The following is a 20374-nucleotide window of genomic DNA, read 5'->3' on the forward strand; positions in this document are numbered from 1 at the left end:
AAATGTACAATGATAAAAGAACGTATTAGCCTAGCTGATTTGCTAACTAGATATGTTTCATAATTTTCTTTTTCTTTGCTTTGCACTTGAAGACGTGTATACACGTTTTTTTTTTTTAAATAAAAGCACCAAATCATGGATCTTTAAACCTGTCAGAAATCGTTTCATAAATGTATTGCACAATAAGTAACGTTAGCCTACACACTACTGAGTCCGCATCACTGTATGAGAGTGGTTTGCAGAAGTTTTGGCACTGTCCAACCCACCCAAATCCGCGCGCCTGTGTTCGCCTGTTTCCTCAGTGTGTAAACCAGTCGAGCTCTCGCTCTCCTCCTCACTGACAGATACAGGCTTGATGATCCACTGGAGTTAGTTATTACTAGGAGACCAAGTCACGGCGAAGAGAATAGCCTACTTTAAAGACCACATAAGATTACTGAAGATAAACGGTAGGAGCTCAGTGTGGAAATACTGCCGCCAAAATTAAGGTAAGTTCAGATATTTAATTTCGCCCTTTTTAGATATTTTATTCGTATGTTTTTTTCCCCTGCTCTTTTTAATATTTTGTTAGAATGTCTTTTTGAATGGTCTACCCCTCTACTTTTTTTGATAGTTTGAATACTTAACATTTGGCTATGTTTAAGCTTTAGCGAACCTTAAAGCACATGGGACCACTGCACTGAAACTTTCTCAGTAACGTTAGGCAATCGATGTAGCCTACGTGCAAACTTGTTGCACTCTATTCAAATGCACAGTCAAGCTGTGAAGATATTTATGCTCTTAATATGGTCGGAAAGTGCATTATCTTCATTATTTCTGGATCGTTAAAGAGTAGGCTACATACTTGTACAGAACTTTTAAATTCCTCTTCCTTAAATTGAATCAAATAGATGTTCTTTTTTGTCATGGAAAAATTATACAATTCTCAGCACTTTTTCTTCTTGTTTGCTACATCATCAGCCCATAAAGTACTAGCACATATTGCAGAAAATTGATTAAAGAAAAATCACCAAAAGCTAAGCTCTGAGCACTTTATATACATAATTCATGTTTGCTCAACGTCCCTCTACTTATATGGAGGGCAGTGGCAGATAGGTGAACACTAAAGAGGAGAGTGTGGATGAACAGGATAGATGGATGTTGTGACTGATGACAGTCTATCTAGCTATCCGTCTGTCCGTTTTTCTTTATGTCTGTCTTATCTTTATTTTTCCTTGTCTGTCTCTCTGGCCATTCATCCATCCATCCATCCAGATCAGTTCCCTACACTTTGAAAAAAAATGTATCCCCATTTGAGGCACCTGAAAAATCAAACAGAAAAGTCCTGTCCTTTTCTATCACATTTGCATTGATGTTTCATGATTTATTCTTATTTATTTGGTTATTGTTCTGCACAACAAGTTTTATTTACATTGACCATTTGAAATCTTCCTTTTATGTTCCAAAGCACAAATTTCAGGCCCTCCTTCCTTTCTTTTATGGAGTGTCTATTCACACCAGGACAGGTGCAAATAATGTGCCTTCAGCCTAACAATGCCTTGATGGGCCAAACAACATTATAAAAAAATGTTTGTGATTTAGTGTCTTCAGTGGCGCAATCAGTAAAGCGAATAGCTTGGATCATTGTTTTGATGCGAACAACACCTTGGTTCGAATCCACCTTTTGCAGAGCTTGCTCTTTTCTCCTCACAAATCATCGGAAAGGCATTTTTTAAGAAAATGTTTTAAACGTGGGAATAAAGTGCCAAACAGAATGTTTAATAAATAAAAAAACATCTATTGGGTAGGGTTAGGGGTAGGTGTAGGGAGGGCTTTTATTGTCCATTTAAGGCAGCATCCACTTAATAAGTTAAATTAAAATAATAATTTACACTCAATTTTTTTGTATGGTGTGAATAGAATATATCACTATTTACACTTAGTAAATAGCATCTACAGCTTATTGCACTTAAGAAAATATGTTATTTTCACTGAGTATAAATAGAATCTAGTATCTATCTAGCCGCTGTCTTTTTTTAAAATCTGCCTTCACTTTCTTTCTCTCAGTTTCTCTCAGAATTGTCCATATATACAGCTCTGAAAAAAATTAAGAGACCACTTAACATAGATTTTTCAATGTATATATATATATATATATATATATATATATATATATATATATATATATATATATATATAAAGTTAGCCCTAAACCCTAACCCTTTTAACTACCAGCTGATCTGTTTGTTTAGGTCTACCTTCACTCTTTGTTGTGCCAGTCACCACATTCAAGCAGAGCATCAACAGACATTGCCAGACAGAAGCTTTTTTAGGGACTGAAGTTAATAAATTACAGTCATGCCAGGAGTTAATTCCTGCCAAATGCCCAGAACCTCTGGATGGTTTGTCAGGAGAGAAAGTGTAGAAGAGTGAGACAGAGAAAAGTAAGTAGCAGCCTAAACATGTGTGCATGCAATAGACAAAATTGCTCAATTTAGATGATTGACTTTATGAGGACAGGTTTTTTGGGGGAATCTTCATATAATTAGTTAGTGATGTCAGAGTTTTATTTGCTGTTGAACATTGAATGCAAGAGTGTCATTGGACCACATTTAATGTCAAAGCTGTTGTGAGAAAAATGCTTTATGGCAATAAAGCTAATGTAACAAACCACAGATTCACCAGGGTCATGCGAGTTCACTGGCTCTCACGGTTAGTGCAGTAAACTGTACAACTTCCTCCTCCCAACTTTGGTATGTTAGTTAGATAAGTGCCATAATTTAACTTTATAAACATTCAGCTCCTCGTGGCCATATTCTAAAAGATGAAAAATGCATTTGGTATAACTTTATTTTGATGGACCACTTTAGATATTCTACAAACTATAAGTAACTTTGTAGAGTAAGTTAACTCCTATGTTTTTGATGGACATGATAATGTGCGTGAGGAGTGAACTATGTTAGATTTTTTTTTGGGGGGGGGGGATTATAAATCATGCTGGAGATTTTATAAATGCTTTTTTATTCTGTGACTTAAATAAATGACAAGTTGTATCTCTTATCCCATTTATAGAATGTAACTCAATATATAAGCATGCAAACATGCCATAGCCTTAACTAGAAATTCCTTTTTTTGGCTAATGTTTTATTGTTATGTTTTTTATTATTATTATTATTATTATTATTATTATTATTATTATTATTATTATTATTATTATTATTATTATTATTATTACAGTGATCATGGGCAACATGCTGCGGTGTTCAGAAAGATCTCTGTGTGGGTACTGCTCAGTCTCTGTCATTTCTGGAGAGGCGTCTGCTGTGCGCTCTATTATTAAAATCTGACATTTAGTTAATTACTGTCTGACTTTTTCAGAAACACCAGACTAGGTGGAGATTTGGACAATAACTTAAGACAGTAATTGTTTTTATGCAGAGTAAATATGAATTGGTCTAAATATTAAACAACATTGTTTAATAAGCTCATCAGACATTATTTTCCCAGTGTTTAAAAATATGCTATACAATCACACTGAGTCTTATAATGGGCTTTTATTACACAATTTATTACACATCGCAAAGTTTGTGAATTCAGAACTCAAAACAAAATCGAACACAAAAACAAAACATTAGTGAACTGGTACTGTATAGAAGTTTAAATGTTTAAATTTGACATGCACCGTAAACCCTAATGTTGTCTTTACTTAAACAAATCAAGTAATCTGGACTAAATATTACTAGTTTAGTCCAAAAACTTAAAAATATAAGTTAGTATAACTTATTAAACTAAAAAATACATAAACTCATGAACATGAACTCAAAATCATAATGAATTAAAATAGCTCACTCTGGTCTTGCTTTGATGTGATTGACCATGCAAGGAGTTCTGTCTGGCAAAAAGAGAACTAATTCACTGATTAGAGGACATTTACAAAAGGCGGTCCTTTTCGCATCGTCTGTTGCTTTTTGCTGATTCAAATTAAGATGGAGACTTTTTCATTGTAATGCAATCATAAATTCGGTAAGTAAAAATGTGTAATTTACTAAACCTAACAATAATATGTCAACTAACTTATAACTAACCAGACTGACTTTATATCTGTTTTAATGAAAATAATAGTTTAGTTTGAAGTCACCATGATGGAGATAAGTGTTTGCTTTAGTTGGGCTTTTGACCCTTGACTGTGTAATTTTAGTGGTTCTCTGGCTGCTTTGTGTTTGTGAGACACATTTGTTAAGGAACAAAAAGTAAAGAGAGTCAAGTTAACTTTCTTTTCTCACTTCTAACTTTCTTTTCTAAGTCAAGTTAACTTTCTTTTCTCAGCTTCAGATGGTTCTGCCACTCTGGCGTCTGGCCTGCTGCTATATGTCAGCAATTTCAGCAGCAAGTAAAAAACGTAGATCGACCAATCAGCGTGGTTGTCAAAGCAGAATTTAAAGCACGACCAATCATTTTAAACAGAGACATAGTGAACAATTTAAATAAATTAAAGTTGTGAGCTCATAGCACTTAAAATATTATTTAAACTGATTTTTTTCTGCCAAATGAGTAAGTTAAACACACCTGTGTAAGTTTTGATGCCAGAAATTGGTATTTTAAGTATTGTTAAGTTATGATAACTTGATTTCTTTATTAATGACAACATTTGGGTTTACAGTGTACTATCACACTGAGTCTTATAATGGATTTTTATTACACAATTTATTACACATCCCAAAGTTTTGGAATTCAGAACTCAAAACAAAATCGAACACAAATACACAAAAAATACATTATTGAACTGGTACTGTATAGAAGCTTAAATGTTTACATTTGACATCCACTGTAAACCCTAATGTTGTCTTTACTTGAACAAATCAAGTACTCTTGACTAAATATTACTAGTTTAGTCCAAAAACTTAAAAATATAAGTTAGTATAACTTATTAACCTACAAAATATTGGCATATTGACAAACCAGATTGAATGTCTGTATGAATAGGTCATCAAAGTCACAAAATGGACAACCACTCATCCAACAAGTGACTAGCTGATCAGTGAGCCAAATGTAAATGCAATTGTATTCTGCTGATATGCGAACATAACTTGAAATCCTACTCAAGACACCTTGTTTTGTTGAGCAGCTGCTCATGAAAGAGTTGCTACATGGAAGTGCTGAGCGCAACAGTATTTTATCCCATAAAAATTACATATACTTACGCATATTATGGTGCTTGTGTTCATAAATAACGCATATAGTTTTCAAACTCTTCTATGGTGTGCAGGATGCAAAGACTTGTGTATAATTGTGCCTCGGCCCTCTCCTCGCATTCCTCTGGCCAGTCCAAACCGGACCTTTTTTGGGGAGCATGGTATAATTTAGCTGCTATTTTTACAAATGGGTACTTTTTTTTCTCTCTGTTTGCTTTTATTCCAGGTCAGCGGCATAAAAAACGTCTGTCGCTTTCCCAAGTGTTTGACTTTAAAGTGAAAGATGGGCAGACAATATGAGGGGAACACACATAGATGTTGGCACGTCAGGATGAAGAATGGGATTCCATTGGATACTTTAGGCTCTAATGCCCACCTTGGATGAACTGATATTTAGCTAATGTTTGGATCAGCCATATGGTCAGCTCTGGGAACTGTCAGCCACCATGACAAATTTTTAATGTAAATGTCTGTTTGTAAGTCCATTTCAAAGATCTTTCTGTTGCCTCAGACCTAGACAACAAGCGTGAATGTTCACAGAAGATGATTGAGGAGTAGCCAAGGGGAACGGCTAAAGCATCCATGCTCATTACTCAGTTAATGACACAGACACTGTGTGAAATGGGAGACATAAAGGACTCAGCAGACACATTTACATGAAGAACATTTGTGTGGGATAACTCTGAGATAATGGGAGTCTTTTCTGGGAGTTTGCTATGCAGTGAGGATAGTCTATAACGACTAAACTCAATGTTCCTCTTTGACTGACAAATGATAATGCAGATATTATCTAACTTGAAAAAGGAGTTTTTGGGAGGTGTTCTTGAATTAGAATTTAAAAAATGTAGATTATTTAGATATTATATTATTATTTTTAAAGATTACACAATAGACAAAGTCTAGGATCCTCATTACCTAATCATTACCTAGTTTTTTTTAATGTTTTAGTTGAAACTGTTTATTTGCATTTGATTGAGTATCTGGGAGGCTGAATGCTTTTCATGCCTTTTTAATCTTCACATCCCAACTTTTGTTATTGAGGGAATGAATTTGAATGTGGCAGTAAATTGTGATGGGAAGACATTGAGTTTCTCTCCTGGGACACGACATCCTCTGACATCTGGCTTCTCTTGCTCATCCACATGTGTTTCTTCCCAGCATGTATATGGAATACTATGCATTAAAGTGTTGTGCTAACTCTTGGGAGATCAACTATGATGGCACTGGCCGTGAGATTTACTGAATTTTCATCCCAGCTGGATGGATAATTGTAATGTTATGCGACTTGTGCCATGAGATATCACATTTAGTGTGAGGTATTAGAGTATACATGATTCAGAGTCGAAGTTCAGGATGAAGGCTGGGTTTAGATGGTCGATATGGGTTTAGAACAGGTGTTGGCTTTAATTTTAGGCCTTGGTTAGTTAGGTTCACCACAGGGGCCAAGGTTAAGTCAGGAACTAACCGGTGGAGGGTATGTGGCTGAATCGAGTTTGTGGTTCAGGTTACAGGCCCATGTTTAAGGTATCAGCGAGGTCCTCTGGTGGGTTCTGCGGACCCCAGACCCTTAACCACATCTCAGCCCCCGAATTTGATGATGTCACAAGACTCAGCTGGAATACATTGAGAAATGACATCATAGCGGCTCCCCACCCTTCTTGGCTCACACACACACACAAACACAGACTTTCAGAAATATTCCCTCCTACCTCCTTCCTGTCTAATGAATGGCTTGTTTTAAGATGTTTTAAAAAGGCCAGTTTAAGTTTTTCCACCACCACACACTGTCTGACCAGACATGCGCTACAGACACAGACACAGACTCACCGATTATCTCTTTACTTTCCCCTACATTACATATTTTAAAAAATCTGCAGATGATACCAAAAGATGAACTAAATAGTTGCACTCGGTAATTTTCCTCTTATTGAAACATTCTAAACATCAGCAAACTTCTTTATGCACTTTTGAATAATAGTAATTTTAGTACTTTTGAGTAATGTAAAATGTGCCCTCATGACAAATGTCAACGCTTTCTTAGTGTTTCTTAGGGAGGGCATGTCCTGTGATGAATGATGTATTTTTATTCAGATGGCAAAGTTACAATATCCTCCCAAAACCCCAAATAACAACCTAGATCCATCCTGTTCCTTTGATGTGCTTTGTGAAAACTGTTTTAATGATTATAAACCGAGCTAAGGAAATGGGTTGCGGGCTGGACAGAGTCTCATTAAATAACCGCAGGACACATTGCCCCTTGTGTAGTTAACACATTAACTCCAAGAAAACTCAAGGCTCTGTTTAATAGGCATGTGTGTATAAGAGTTAAAAATAAGGCTACAAAAATACAATGCACACACAGTTATGTCGAATTAAATATATAATGAATGATCTCTTTCTCCTGATCCTGCAGGTCGTGTGTGTAAGTCTCTGAATCTCAGTGATGTTCTCCTGCCGCTCTCTCCTTCTGCTGCTGCTCAGTGTCTGCAGCCTGACTGCTCCTTCACTGACTCTGCCCTTTGAGCAGAGAGGATTCTGGGACTTTGCTATGGACGGAGAAGTAGGAGATCTGGCGAATGTAATGATGAGAGATGAGGAGGGATCAGCTATCGAGGAGCTACCACCGGATGTGTCTATATGCCCTTTTGGTTGCCATTGTCAACTCAACGTGGTGCAGTGCTCAGACTTGAGTGAGTATCTATCCAAGTCCACACCACAGCTATAACAATAACAATAAGCTTTTTTCCCCAGCTAATGAATTATACAATTACTTACCAAATCAAATCAGATCTACCCGACCTGGGAATTTAATGCTGTAGAGTCTATACAACATAACCGCAGCTTGTATTTAGCATTATCATCTATAGATGTGGACTCACTAATAGTTATTGTTACTGTACTGTAGTTTTCTTTATGGTTATAGTTCTTGGTGTGAATGGGCCTTTAATCATTAAAGATGTTTACATTCATTATACAATGAATGACCAAAGTGCATCAGAGGGATAGTTTGAAGGTTTGGGGATCTTTTTCTTATATTAGTTTCAATTTCATAATAGTAGCATTTAAAAAAAGACTGTTTGACAGTCTGTATCCAAACAGGCAAAATAGCTGTCCATGTCCAGTTTGTTGCAGTTTAGTTTCACAGAAAACTGGGGCCTGAGTTAGAGACAATGAAAAATGCCAATGCAGTTTCCCACTGAAATGTAGGAGGGGTTCACTGTTGTTTTTATGACACACACAGGATGTTTTACTGGAGGACAGTGTGTGAGAGATGGACAGGGAAAGTAAGAAGGAATGTGAGAGGGAGAATGAGAAGTGGAAGATTTGGAAGTCTTTGATGAGCATTTGTTTATTTCAGAATGGCCGGAAATAGTCTTGGGTTATGGCTTGACAGCAATACATCCACAAAAAGGGTAATTTGGGCCTTAATGGGTTTTGACAAGGGACCACTTAATTTCAGTGTGATTTCTTCTAGATACTCTTGTTTTCTTGTACAATGATAGTAAATAACAGACCTACAATCACAAAGTTAAACGATTTGTTAAACCACTCACCCTCATCTTGTAGGAATGTTTGTCAATCAAGCGAATGTTATGTTTTTCAGTGATCACTCGGTTTGCAAATCTAAATACATAAACTGTGGATGGACAAAAATGTATAATAATTGTATAAACACAAAACAAACAAACCAACCACCATGCATGCGTGCACACTCATAAAGCAGTGGCGGAGCTTGCCTTTTTAGTATGTGGGAAAGTGTTTAGATGCATGTTCAAGAAATTGGTTAAAACCTTATATTTCAGACAAAATTTGTCTGTATTTTTTGAGCATGGCACCAACAGCGCCCATTGAAGCTCCGCCATAGCCTCATACTTAGAAATACACACGCTCTCTCTGTCTCCAGCTAAGTTATGATAATCATAGAACATTGACAGCCATTGAACCGACAGAAGCAACTTAACATAGGAATTTGGAGCTTATTATTTTAATTATATGTATTCTTTTTTAGTGTGTGCGTGTATAACTGTGTTTGCCTATGTGCATGAATGCTTTATGCCATGTGTTTTGGTCTTTGCGAGTGTTTTTGTTTTTGCGAATGTCATTGCATCTTTGTTTATGCTTGTGGATTTGATATAAAATCGGAAAATACAGCCCTTGCTTTAGGCGGTTGTTTATACGCTTCATACCGCTGTGATGAAGATTTCCTTGTAATACATTGATCCATCCACTGCGCTCTTGTATTTTGTTTTCATATTTCTGGAAGTTATTCTGCCATGTAGGCTTAAATTTGAATTGATGGTGATGCTTATTCATAACAGATGTTCATAATTGTGTATATATTTAGGTGGTTATGTGCCTTCATAATAAAATATGTTCCTATTAGGGGTGTGTGTAGATGTGGTTGGGGTGGGGGGGCTGTGATGTGCTGGGCAGCTGTCAAAGCCCAGCTTTACTCTGGGGTTAGTGGTTTGTTGGTTAAAGTCACAGAGCACTTGTTGGTTTGAGTGGCAGGTGGGCAGATGGCTTAAGAAGAACAATCATAAAAGGAAAACAGAAAAGATCTTTCCACATCAGAAAAAAATCTGACCTCACCTCCCTAGAAATAGGAGCATATTAAACACTACAACACAGAGAAACACATTCAGCTTTCTGTAAAAATGCTTGGGTTGATTAAGTTATTCAGACTTTTTTTTGCCACACATTAAAGTCAAAATTATTGTTTCCGACAATCGGCAACAAAGGCTGTGCTGTCTATAGAGATTAAGTTATTATTTAATCCAAAATGTATTTTTTTAATATGCCTAATATCTCAATGATTTTACTTTATTCTTCTGAGGGAAGCAAGATGCCTGGCAGTTGTGGTTCTCAAGAACATTATAAATGGCTGGAGGGGAACAGAGGCTGAACCCAGCCTTGTATAAATTATTGTGCTCTGCTGGAAATCATCATGAATCATTGGTCTGATTTAGAATCTTGGACAGTGCACTGTTAAAACAGACACAATGCTAGATTTGTGCTCTTGATGTGGTTCTGTTGGAGTTTAGGTCCGTGTGTGGCAAAAAAAACGAAATGGTTTTAAAATGTAAATTTTTTGGCAAAGTGTAGGAAAAACATCCTCAGGTCACTCTAATGTAAAGATATAATATACCTCCAAAAGCTGACACAGATTGAAAAATTTGTACAAATTTAAAAAAAAAAGTACAATTGGCCATAATAACTGGTACTTATCTAACTTAATTTCTAGTCAAAGACATGCTGTAATGGTTAACATTGTATTCACTATTTAATTCTGATGTCAAATAAGAAGCCCTGTCATGGGTAAATCCACACCAGATGGTATGTTCTATAACCTACATGCTTTAAATTAGCATGTAAACATGTTGATATCTTGTTTAGGTTTGACTGCGGTGCCCAGGGATATTCCCAGAGACACCAAACTGCTGGACCTACAGAACAACCGTATCACAGAACTGAAGGAGAACGACTTCAAAGGACTTACAAACCTCTATGTAAGACACTGATACTGATCGAAGAAATGAGAGCTAGAAAGGGTGAAGGCCGCTTAAAGAACACAAATGATTTCCACTTTTCATTAATAATGAAATAATAAAGGTAGATGAGGCTGAACATACAAGTGCCAGTTAAGCTAAATAGAAAACTTTTTGGCTTGTATGTTTTCCTCAAAACAGTGAATTTTCAAATGAGAAAGGTCATACAAACATGTTTTTAATTTTTTTTATTTTAACAACCGCTAGGAGCAATTTCTCAATAGTTAGGTCACTTTTTCAAAACACTTCACAGAGCAATCACAACAGAAATGTATCATTGCTTTGGTGCAAAATGCATCCAAATGACTACTACTGTCAAAAAACATTAATTATTTTCTAACTTAGACCAAAACTGCAAAAATTCTATGTACCTACAGGCCAATTTCACAGTTTGCTACATGCTTTTGTCAAAACTCAATTGACAATTACCAAAACATCCGTCTGTTTTGGACCATACCTTTAAGACAATGTATGTACGCTTTTAAAGAAGCACTTGCAGAATCAATTGTTCAAATAACTAATTTATCATTCACTGTATAGTTGTTAGTACAATCATTAAATATGCAGTTTTCATTATGGTTCTGCATGTACACTGTAATAGGATTTTTTCAATCAAAGGAAAAATGTTGTTACAAAAAAAAACTGTACTATACTAAAGTACAGTAAAATGTCAACTGTAGTGTTCCTCACTGTACTTCTATGCTTCCATCAATCTTGTGGATTTGGACACATGGTTCTCATCCACATCACAATGGGTGCTTTCATTAACTAAACATCTTGGAAAGAATCTTCTGGCATGGCAAATCCAAACCTGACAGTGGTCTGCCATGATGTCATTGCATGCGTCATTCATGGCCTGGGGAAGACTGACTTGTTCGTGTGGGCGCCTATCATATACCTTCTACCTCCATGTGGAGAAAGATTCCTCAATCGGGTTAAGGAAAGGGGAGTATATACATGATCAATTAAGGATGTGCCTAAAATCACGCTTACACCACTGGTGAAACTGAACATTATCCCAGACTATTACACAGGACTATTCTTCAGACCTGATTTAGCTTATCAAGGAAGATTACAAGAGAGAAGCATATGACCCAGTACGAGGTCTGCGTCCTACCACACCATCTTCCGATAAAGCCACACACATAGTGATATTGGCTCCATGTTGTCCAGTTACTTGGACAGTTGCCCACTGACCAATTCAATTCTGACTTCTCCTTGTCTTAGGCAGGTTCAAAGTGACTTTGAAAAAAATAAGAATTTGTGATGGTTTTTATCAGCATCTAGTTTCATCACCATCTAAAAGACAATTAAGAAAAACACTTACTGATTACACGTGCAATAGTCGGCAAACTTATGGCTTCCACGTAGTTGAATATGCCGGCATTGTCCGTGTGCTGCCGGATGTCTGTAAGGCGAATATCATTTCTAGTCCAAACCCAATTGACCACAGCCTGCTATTTTTGCTTAGTCAGGATTTTGCAACATTTCTACCTGTTGTGAGTGTTTTTGGTGTGACAACCTTTGCTAGTGTTTTGGAAGAATGACTTAATTTGAGACATGCATGAAGTGTGAAATGCTGTGCCAAGCTAAAAGTTGGTTAGAAGAACTGTGTGAATAGTTTTGAAGTGACCTAAGTATTGAAAAAAGGGTTCTAGCCATTGTAAAAAAAAAAAAATTTAAAATAACTTTATGATAGTTTTTGTGTGTGTATATATATATATATATATATATATATATATATATATATATATATATATATATATATATATATATATATATATATATATATATATATATATATATATATATATACCCCTTTGGGTTATTCGTTGTTGGCTAATGCTGCGCATCAAACTCCATATGTGACGATTTACTTTAATACCGAAAATGTAGCTGTACATTTAGATTGAAAATGCACATTTTAACTTTAATAGTTCTGATTTTTATTTTACATATTTTTCATCAGAAACAAAAAGACAACCTTCTTTAAAGCATGTTTCGGATAACTCTTGAAAAATCGGTCTGTCGTTCACTTTACGTTTGGCACTCTGTGCAAAACAGCCTGACAGGATGTTCACACAGTTCAAGTCGCTGAAGAAGAATGTTCCTGTAGTTCTGGAAACACACGCCGTTGCCAAATCTAATGTTTTAGTTCCCTTCTTAGAACTCATATTATCCCCAATATTTATCCCTAATATTTATTCAGCCTCTCTCACCAAACACAATATTTGACATGGCCTGTAAAAGAAAAAAAGATCAAGACATTAAGTTATATCATCATTTATAAGCCATTTGATTTTGTGTACATATATAATGATCATGGTCAAGCTATTATTAATCATGTCTTCATGAGTTTCCAAGAAATAAATGCTGACCTGTTCCTGTCTCCCGTCAGGCCTTGTCACTGGTCAACAACAAGATCTCCAAAGTCCACCCACAAGCCTTCACACCCCTCCGAAACCTAAAAAAGCTTTATTTTTCCCGGAACCTCCTGACAGTGGTACCCAAGAACCTTCCCCCATCCCTGGTGGAGCTGCGGATTCATGAGAATCGTATTAAGAAGGTTGCACAAGGAACGTTCTCTGGTCTGGGCAGCATGAACTGCATTGGTTTGTATGAACCCTCGCCATTATGTGGTATAGAGGTTACAGTCTGACCAAACCATTTCCTTTTTTAGATGGAGCCTTCTGGTTTTTGTGATGGGATATTCTCTGATGTTAAATGCTTCTTATAGAGATGGGCGGAAACCCTATTCAGAACAGTGGCTTTGAGCCTGGCGCTTTCAAAGGGCTGAAACTCAACTACCTGCGCATCTCTGAGGCCAAACTCACTGGAATACCAAAAGGTCATTCTTTATGATAATTAGTCTTTAGTAAAGTCATTAGAGTGAACGCTTGTCAAATATTAGTCTCATAGTCATTTTCAAAAAGAACATTTGGATAATACTCTTTTTTGCACAATTTCTCACTTGAATGAGTTTTAGGAATATCCTTAGTAATAAATCACAATTTGCAATGAGTTTCAATGTAAAGTTAAGAGTATAGACGTGGTGCGACTTCCAATAATATATTGATGAATCTCCCTCTCCTCCCAGACCTCCCTGACAGTCTTCATGAGCTCCATTTGGACAATAACCAGATCCAAGCCATTGAACTGGAGGACCTGAGCCGTTATAAACACCTGTACAGGTGAACCATCTCATGAATGTCCTGCACTCCAAAACACAATTTGCTTTTTCTTTGCCTATGGGCTTTCTGTAAAGCAACAGCACCACCTGGTGAATGAAATCTTAAGGATTGGAACATTTTTTAAACATCTATGCTTTTTAGTTTTAAAACAGACAATGCATATAACTATGCATAAAATCTTTTTGACAGTCATAGGTGATTGTAGAACATATATGTTTGTTTTCTCAGCCCGCTATGAATGTATTATTGTGTGAAAATTCTTTATATTTACCTACAGTTATTTCAGTCATTAAAACAGTGTAGTAAGTATCCTACTAATGTTTAAGAGAATTTTAAAGAGAATAGACTTCATTTTTTAAGCCTATTCTTCTAAATAATATGGAGAAACCACTGCAGTCAATCACCACTCCAAATGAACACATATACCTCAGATTATGTGATATTAGTTCGCTTTTAAACTGGAAAAATGAAATAGCTCAAAAAACAAAAATAACCCTCTTTCCCTTAATTATGTTAAACATAATTAGTGCTATTGTTGTTTTCATTGATGTTCATCTGTTAACATCTCAAAATATTATGTGTCAGATGACAATACTATGGGGAACGAAATACCCATTGTACCACACTGACTAATGCCTACCCTGGTGGGAAGCTTGTCCCGGCACAACTGAGAGCACTTGTGATCCCAGCATGGAAGGAAGGTCTAGACTTTAAAATCGTACAAATGTGTGCGGGGAGGCCCAGCCCACAACATCACACTCCTGCTTTAGAAGTTGCCATACTCCTAATAGAGTGAGCCCTAATCAGCAGAGGTAAAGGCAAACCATGCGCCTCATAAGCCGGTGAGATTGCCTCATCAATCCATTTACTGATTGTCTGCTTTGCTTTGAGGCTTGGGATCTCTTCTTAGGCAACCTGAAGCACACTAAATAGCTGGTCCGACTTCCTCCATTGAGAGGACCTATGCAGAAACATAGCTTTCTGCACTGAAACATTACTTTCTGCCTTTGAACACTTTTCTTGCCCTTTAACCTTAACCCCAAGCACCTTATATGGCCAAGGATGACATCACGATGCCAAACCGCCATCTCTTGCGACTGTGCTAGAATAAACCAGTCGTCTATGTAATTGAGAACACAAATGCCTTAAAACCAGTGCTGTATCCAAGTATTTTGTAAAGATGCGAGGGAATAGTGCTAGGCCAATCGGAAGAACCTGATATTAGAATATATTTCTGTGTCATGGACGTATGCATCCTTTAGATCAATTGTGGAAAAGCAGTCAACGGGATTGTGAACATCTTAAACTTGAACGATTCAGCTGTCAAAAAGTGTGTCACACACACACACACATATTTTATCTTCAATGCCCTTGCTGTCGGAAGGAGGTTTTTACTCAAAATCTCACGATACATGGCCCCATTCATTCTCTCCTTTACACAGATCAGTCGTCCTTGTCCCTTTGCCCCAAAGCAAAATGTTTCCACACCCATGCTTCACAGTAGGTTTGTTGCAATTCAGCATTCTTTCTCCTCCAAACACGACTTGTTGAGATAAGTTGAGTTTTTACCAAAAGGTTCTATTTTGGTTTCATCTGACATTCTCCCAATCCTCTTTTGAATAATCCAAATGCTCTCTAGCAAACTTCAGACGGGCCTGGAGATGTACTGGCTTAAGCAGGGGGACACGTCTGGCACTGCAGGATTTGAGTCCCTGGAGCCATAATGTGTTACTGATGGTAGCCTTTGTTACCTTTGTCCCAGCTCTCTGCAAGTCATTCACTAGGTCCGCCTGTGTGGTTCTGGGATTTTTGATCACCGTTATTGTGATAATTTTGACCCCATGGGATGAGGTCTTGCTTGGAGCCCCAGATTGAGGGAGATTATCAATGGTCTTCATTCAGTGTCGTCCATTTTCTAATAATTGCTCCAACAGTTGATTTCTTCACACCAAGCTTCTTACCTATTGCAGATTCAGTCTTCCCAGCCTGGTGCAGGTCTACAAATTTGTTTTTGGTGTCCTTTGATGGCTCTTTGGTCTTGGTCATTGTGGAGTTTGGAGTCTGACTGTTTGAGGTTGTGGACAGGTATCTTTTATACTGATAACGAGTTCAAACAGGTGCCATTAATACAGGTAACGAGTGGAAGACAGTGGAGCCTCTTAAAGAAGAAGTTACAGGTCTGTGAGAGCCAGAAATCTTGCTTCCTTTTTTTGTAGGTGACCAAATACGTATTTTCCACCATAATTTGCCAATAAATTCTTTAAAAATCAGACTGTTATTTTCTGGATTTTTTTCTCATTCTGTCTCTCATAGTTGAAGTGTACCTATGATGAAAATTACAGGCCTCTCTCACTTTTTAAGTGGGAGAACTTGCAAAATTGGTGGCTGACTAAATACTTTTTGCCCCACTGTATATGCCTTGCCCAACAAAGCAGATGTTGTTTGGCAGGGTGAGACAATCTGAAATGGCACGCCGCCTCAGCGGAAACAGGCCCAGAGCCACGAGGAAGATAAGTGTGTCACACACACACACATATTTTATCTTCAATGCCCTTGCTGTCGGAAGGAGGTTTCTACTCAAAATCTCACGATACATGGCCCCATTCCTTCTCTCCTTTACACGGATCAGTCGTCCTTGTCCCTTTGCCCCAAAGCATAATGTTTCCACACCCATGCTTCACAGTAGGTATGCTGCAATTCAGCATTCTTTCTCCTCCAAACACGACTTTTTGAGACAAGTTGAGTTTTTACCAAAAAGTTATATTTTGGTTTCATCTGACATACTCCCAATCCTCTTCTGGATAATCCAAATGCTCTCTAGCAAACTTCAGACGGGCCTGGAGATGTACTGGCTTAAGCAGGGGGACACGTCTGGCACTGCAGGATTTGAGTCCCTAAAGCCATAATGTGTTACTGATGGTAGCCTTTGTTACTTTTGTCCCAGCTCTCTGCAAGTCATTCACTAGGTCCGCCTGTGTGGTTCTGTGATTTTTGATCACCGTTATTGTGATAATTTTGACCCCATAGGATAAGGTCTTGCTTGGAGCCCCAGATCGAGGGAGATTATCAATGGTCTTCATTCAGTGTCTTCCATTTTCTAATAATTGCTCACACAGTTGATTTCTTCACACCAAGCTTCTTACCTATTGCAGATTCAGTCTTCCCAGCCTGGTGCAGGTCTACAAATTTGTTTTTGGTTTGTTTGGCTTTGATGGCTCTTTGGTCTTGGTCATAGTGGAGTTTGGAGTCTGACTGTTTGAGGTTGTGGACAGGTATCTTTTATACTGATAACGAGTTCAAACAGGTTCCATTAATACAGTGGAGGACAGTGGAGCCTCTTAAAGAAGAAGTTACAGGTCTGTGAGAAATCAGACCTTCTGAAATCTTGAAATCCAGAAATCTTGCTTCTTTTTTTTGTAGGTGACCAAATACTTATTTTCCACCATAATTTGCCAATAAATTCTTTAAAAATCAGACTGTGCTTTTCTGGATTTTTTTCTCATTCTGTCTCTCATAGTTGAAGTTTACCTAAGATGAAAATTACAGGCCTCTCTCACTTTTTAAGTGGGAGAACTTGCACAAATGGTGGCTGACTAAATACTTTTTGCCCCACTCTATATGCCTTGCCCAACAAAGCAGATGTTGTTTGGCAGGGTGAGACAATCTGAAATGGCACGCCGCCTCAGCGGACACAGGCCCAGAGCCACGAGGAAGATAAATAAAATAAAATAAATCACTTTCATTATACAAAATTGAAACTAAATTGAAATTGAAAATAGAAAATGTGAAAAATTCAAAACTATACTAACCCAAGTATTGGCAGGACACAAAATAAATTTTTGCTCAAAATTCCTGCATGTGCTTGCTTTTTATAGTGCACCTTGTCCTGTGGGGCTGCAGTTGACCCAGTGCCTGTTCACAGTATTTCCAGTCTATTGTGTTTCCACCTCACCAGAGATCTGTCACAATGTGTGCAGCCCATCTATTGTCTGTTGCTTATTCATGGTTCTGCTTGTTGTTGTTTGCCAGATTGGGTCTAGGTTTTAACCATATCCGCATGATTGAGAATGGCAGCCTATCATACGTTGCTAATCTGAGGGAGCTGCATTTGGAAAACAATCGTCTGACCCGCGTCCCGAGAGGCCTGCCAAACATGAAGTACCTGCAGGTGAGAGATACCAAGCTGATGAATGAAAAGTATCCCATTCGCACATGCACGACCATTGATTTTTGCTTCTTTTTCAGGTGGTCTACCTTCATTCAAACAACATAAGTCGAGTGGACATTAATGACTTCTGCCCTCAAGGTTTTAGCGTGAAGAGGAGCTTCTACAATGGCATCAGCCTCTTTGGAAACCCAGTTAACTACTGGGAGGTTCAGCCTGCCACCTTCCGCTGCGTCAATGACCGATTGGCTATTCAGTTTGGAAACTACAAAAAATAGAGAAGGATGAAAGGGAGGTTTGGGGACAAATAATAATGCTGGAATTGAAACAGACCAGAAGAAAAACTTGGAGAAAGTGGGGGTCAAAATGGTGTCAACAAACAATGGTTTTTATTGTGTCTCTTTGGATGTATTTGTTTGTGAAGTCTAAAGAAAAAAGGAAGGAACAATAAAAATAAGTGTTCGAAAATTCAAAAAGAAACCTACCTAATTTGTTATCTTTCAACTGGCTCTATTTGCAAAACCATTGTTTAATGGCCATTGTTTTATAAGTGTGTTAACGTAAAGTCTTACCGCTCAACTTTTATACTAATATTATTGATATGTACTGTTATATTGTTATTATTTTATATACGTTTATGTTGTATTATTAATAGTAAAGTTTGGACGGGATGTTGAAATGGTAAGGTTTAAATTCATGGTGCTTATAATAAGTGTATGTGTTGTTTGTCAAGTTTTAGATTTTTTTTCTTCTTTTTTGTGTCATTGCCTTGCTTCCTTGCTTCAGGGGTCTTATTGTTGTGGGAGTACTTTAGGGCAATTGAGGAACTTTACACAGACAAAATATAATTATGTCTTCAAGATTCAGTCAGTCAGATGCCTCATGTTCTTAACTGGCCCTCTTGGGTCTGAGGCTGGTTCAAAAAAGGATTGTAATAATGTTGTTTTGCACAGTTTCTTTATGAATTCCAAATCTTTTCTTTGTAGCGTGTTTTTCTTTCTTTTCTCTTGCAGTGCCACTGCATGCATGTAGGCTACTGTGCTGCACACTGCTGCATGTTCCAATAAAATATCTTTTTAGCTTGACTTCAGGAGCAGAAGTGGCGTACCATCATGGTTTGAAAGCTGTGACTAATAAAACTTGAGTTAACATGGACGCCAAATATTGATTGCGTGAAATATCAAGCACAATGTCAATGGGTCATCATTCTACTTGTTGCAAACCATGTCAGCGAAATTCCAGATTTTATACTTAAAAATAAAATTATTAAAACTGGGAGATTTATTTATGTACTTCTTGGATACTATACACACACACACACACACACACACACACACACACACACACACACACACACACACACACTACTGGTCAAAAGTTTAGATGGAAACATTACTATTTTCTAATTTTTTGTTGTTGAAAGAAGTGCTCATCAACCCTGCATTTATTTGATCCAAAATACATCCAAAACATTTTTATTGTGAAATATTTTTACAATTTAAAATTACTTTTTTTATTGGAATAAATTTTTTTTATTTAAAATGCAATTTATTTCTGTGATGGCAAAGCTGAATTTTCAGCATCATTATCATCATCCAGTCTTCAGTGTCACGTGATCCTTCAGAAATCATTCAGATACTGATTTAGTGCGTAAGAAACATTTGTTGTTATTATCAATCAATGTAGAAAACAAGACATTTTGAAGCCCCGCCCTCTTCTTGAAAGGTGGGCGGGAGCAGCAGCTCATTTGCATTTAAAGGGACACTCACCCTCAAAAAGTCTTAACATGCCATAAGAGTTATTTTGAGCTAAAACTTTACATACACACTCTGGGGACATCAGAGAGGTATTTTACATCTTGTAAAAAAAAAAAAAAAAAGATATTATAGGACCCTTTAACCACAAATTATTGGCCAAGAAATGTGCAAGATTTAAGTAAATGTACTCTTTAAAAAGCCATTGCTGTCACAGAAAAACTTCAAAGATAAAAACGTTTTGGGCAGAATGTGGAGAATGTTGTGTGGATTGATGAATCGCAAAAAAATATATTTTTTTAATGAATAGTCATGAAAACCTGCACGACCTGCTGCACACTTGACATTTTGACTTCATTCATTTAAATTTCATGAATTTTTCTTTTAGACAACACGACTGAAAGTATAATTCACGCAATATGCTGATTATTAATAATGTTTTGTAAAATTATTTTAGGTCCAAAGTTCACATTTTGGTTTATTGATCCCCTATTATAAAAAAAACATTGATGTAGCCTACTCATAGATTGAATCTGTTTTGTTG

General features: G+C 37.1%; 1 protein-coding gene across 1 annotated transcript; it reads left to right on the forward strand.

Moving 5' to 3' along the window:
* The first annotated feature begins 280 nt into the window (after positions 1–280).
* Positions 281–19347, forward strand: bgnb (biglycan b). The gene is made up of 8 exons (XM_067446417.1): positions 281–488; positions 7585–7861; positions 10569–10681; positions 13119–13332; positions 13458–13568; positions 13818–13911; positions 17941–18079; positions 18157–19347. The coding sequence occupies exons 2-8, from the start codon at positions 7615–7617 to the stop codon at positions 18352–18354; spliced, it is 1116 nt and encodes a 371-aa protein (XP_067302518.1). The 5' UTR covers positions 281–488; positions 7585–7614; the 3' UTR covers positions 18355–19347.
* Positions 19348–20374: the final 1027 nt, after the last annotated feature.

The sequence above is a fragment of the Pseudorasbora parva genome, chromosome 6, assembly GCF_024679245.1.
Source record: "Pseudorasbora parva isolate DD20220531a chromosome 6, ASM2467924v1, whole genome shotgun sequence".
Classification (NCBI taxonomy): domain Eukaryota; kingdom Metazoa; phylum Chordata; class Actinopteri; order Cypriniformes; family Gobionidae; genus Pseudorasbora; species Pseudorasbora parva.

Bases quoted from the DNA above. Each gene is read 5' to 3' on its own strand.
- bgnb (XM_067446417.1), top strand. From the start codon at position 7,615: ATGTTCTCCTGCCGCTCTCTCCTTCTGCTGCTGCTCAGTGTCTGCAGC. The intron at 13,569-13,817 runs GTCATTCTTTAT...CTCTCCTCCCAG, and splicing joins ACTCACTGGAATACCAAAAG to ACCTCCCTGACAGTCTTCAT. The intron at 18,080-18,156 runs GTGAGAGATACC...CTTCTTTTTCAG, and splicing joins CAAACATGAAGTACCTGCAG to GTGGTCTACCTTCATTCAAA.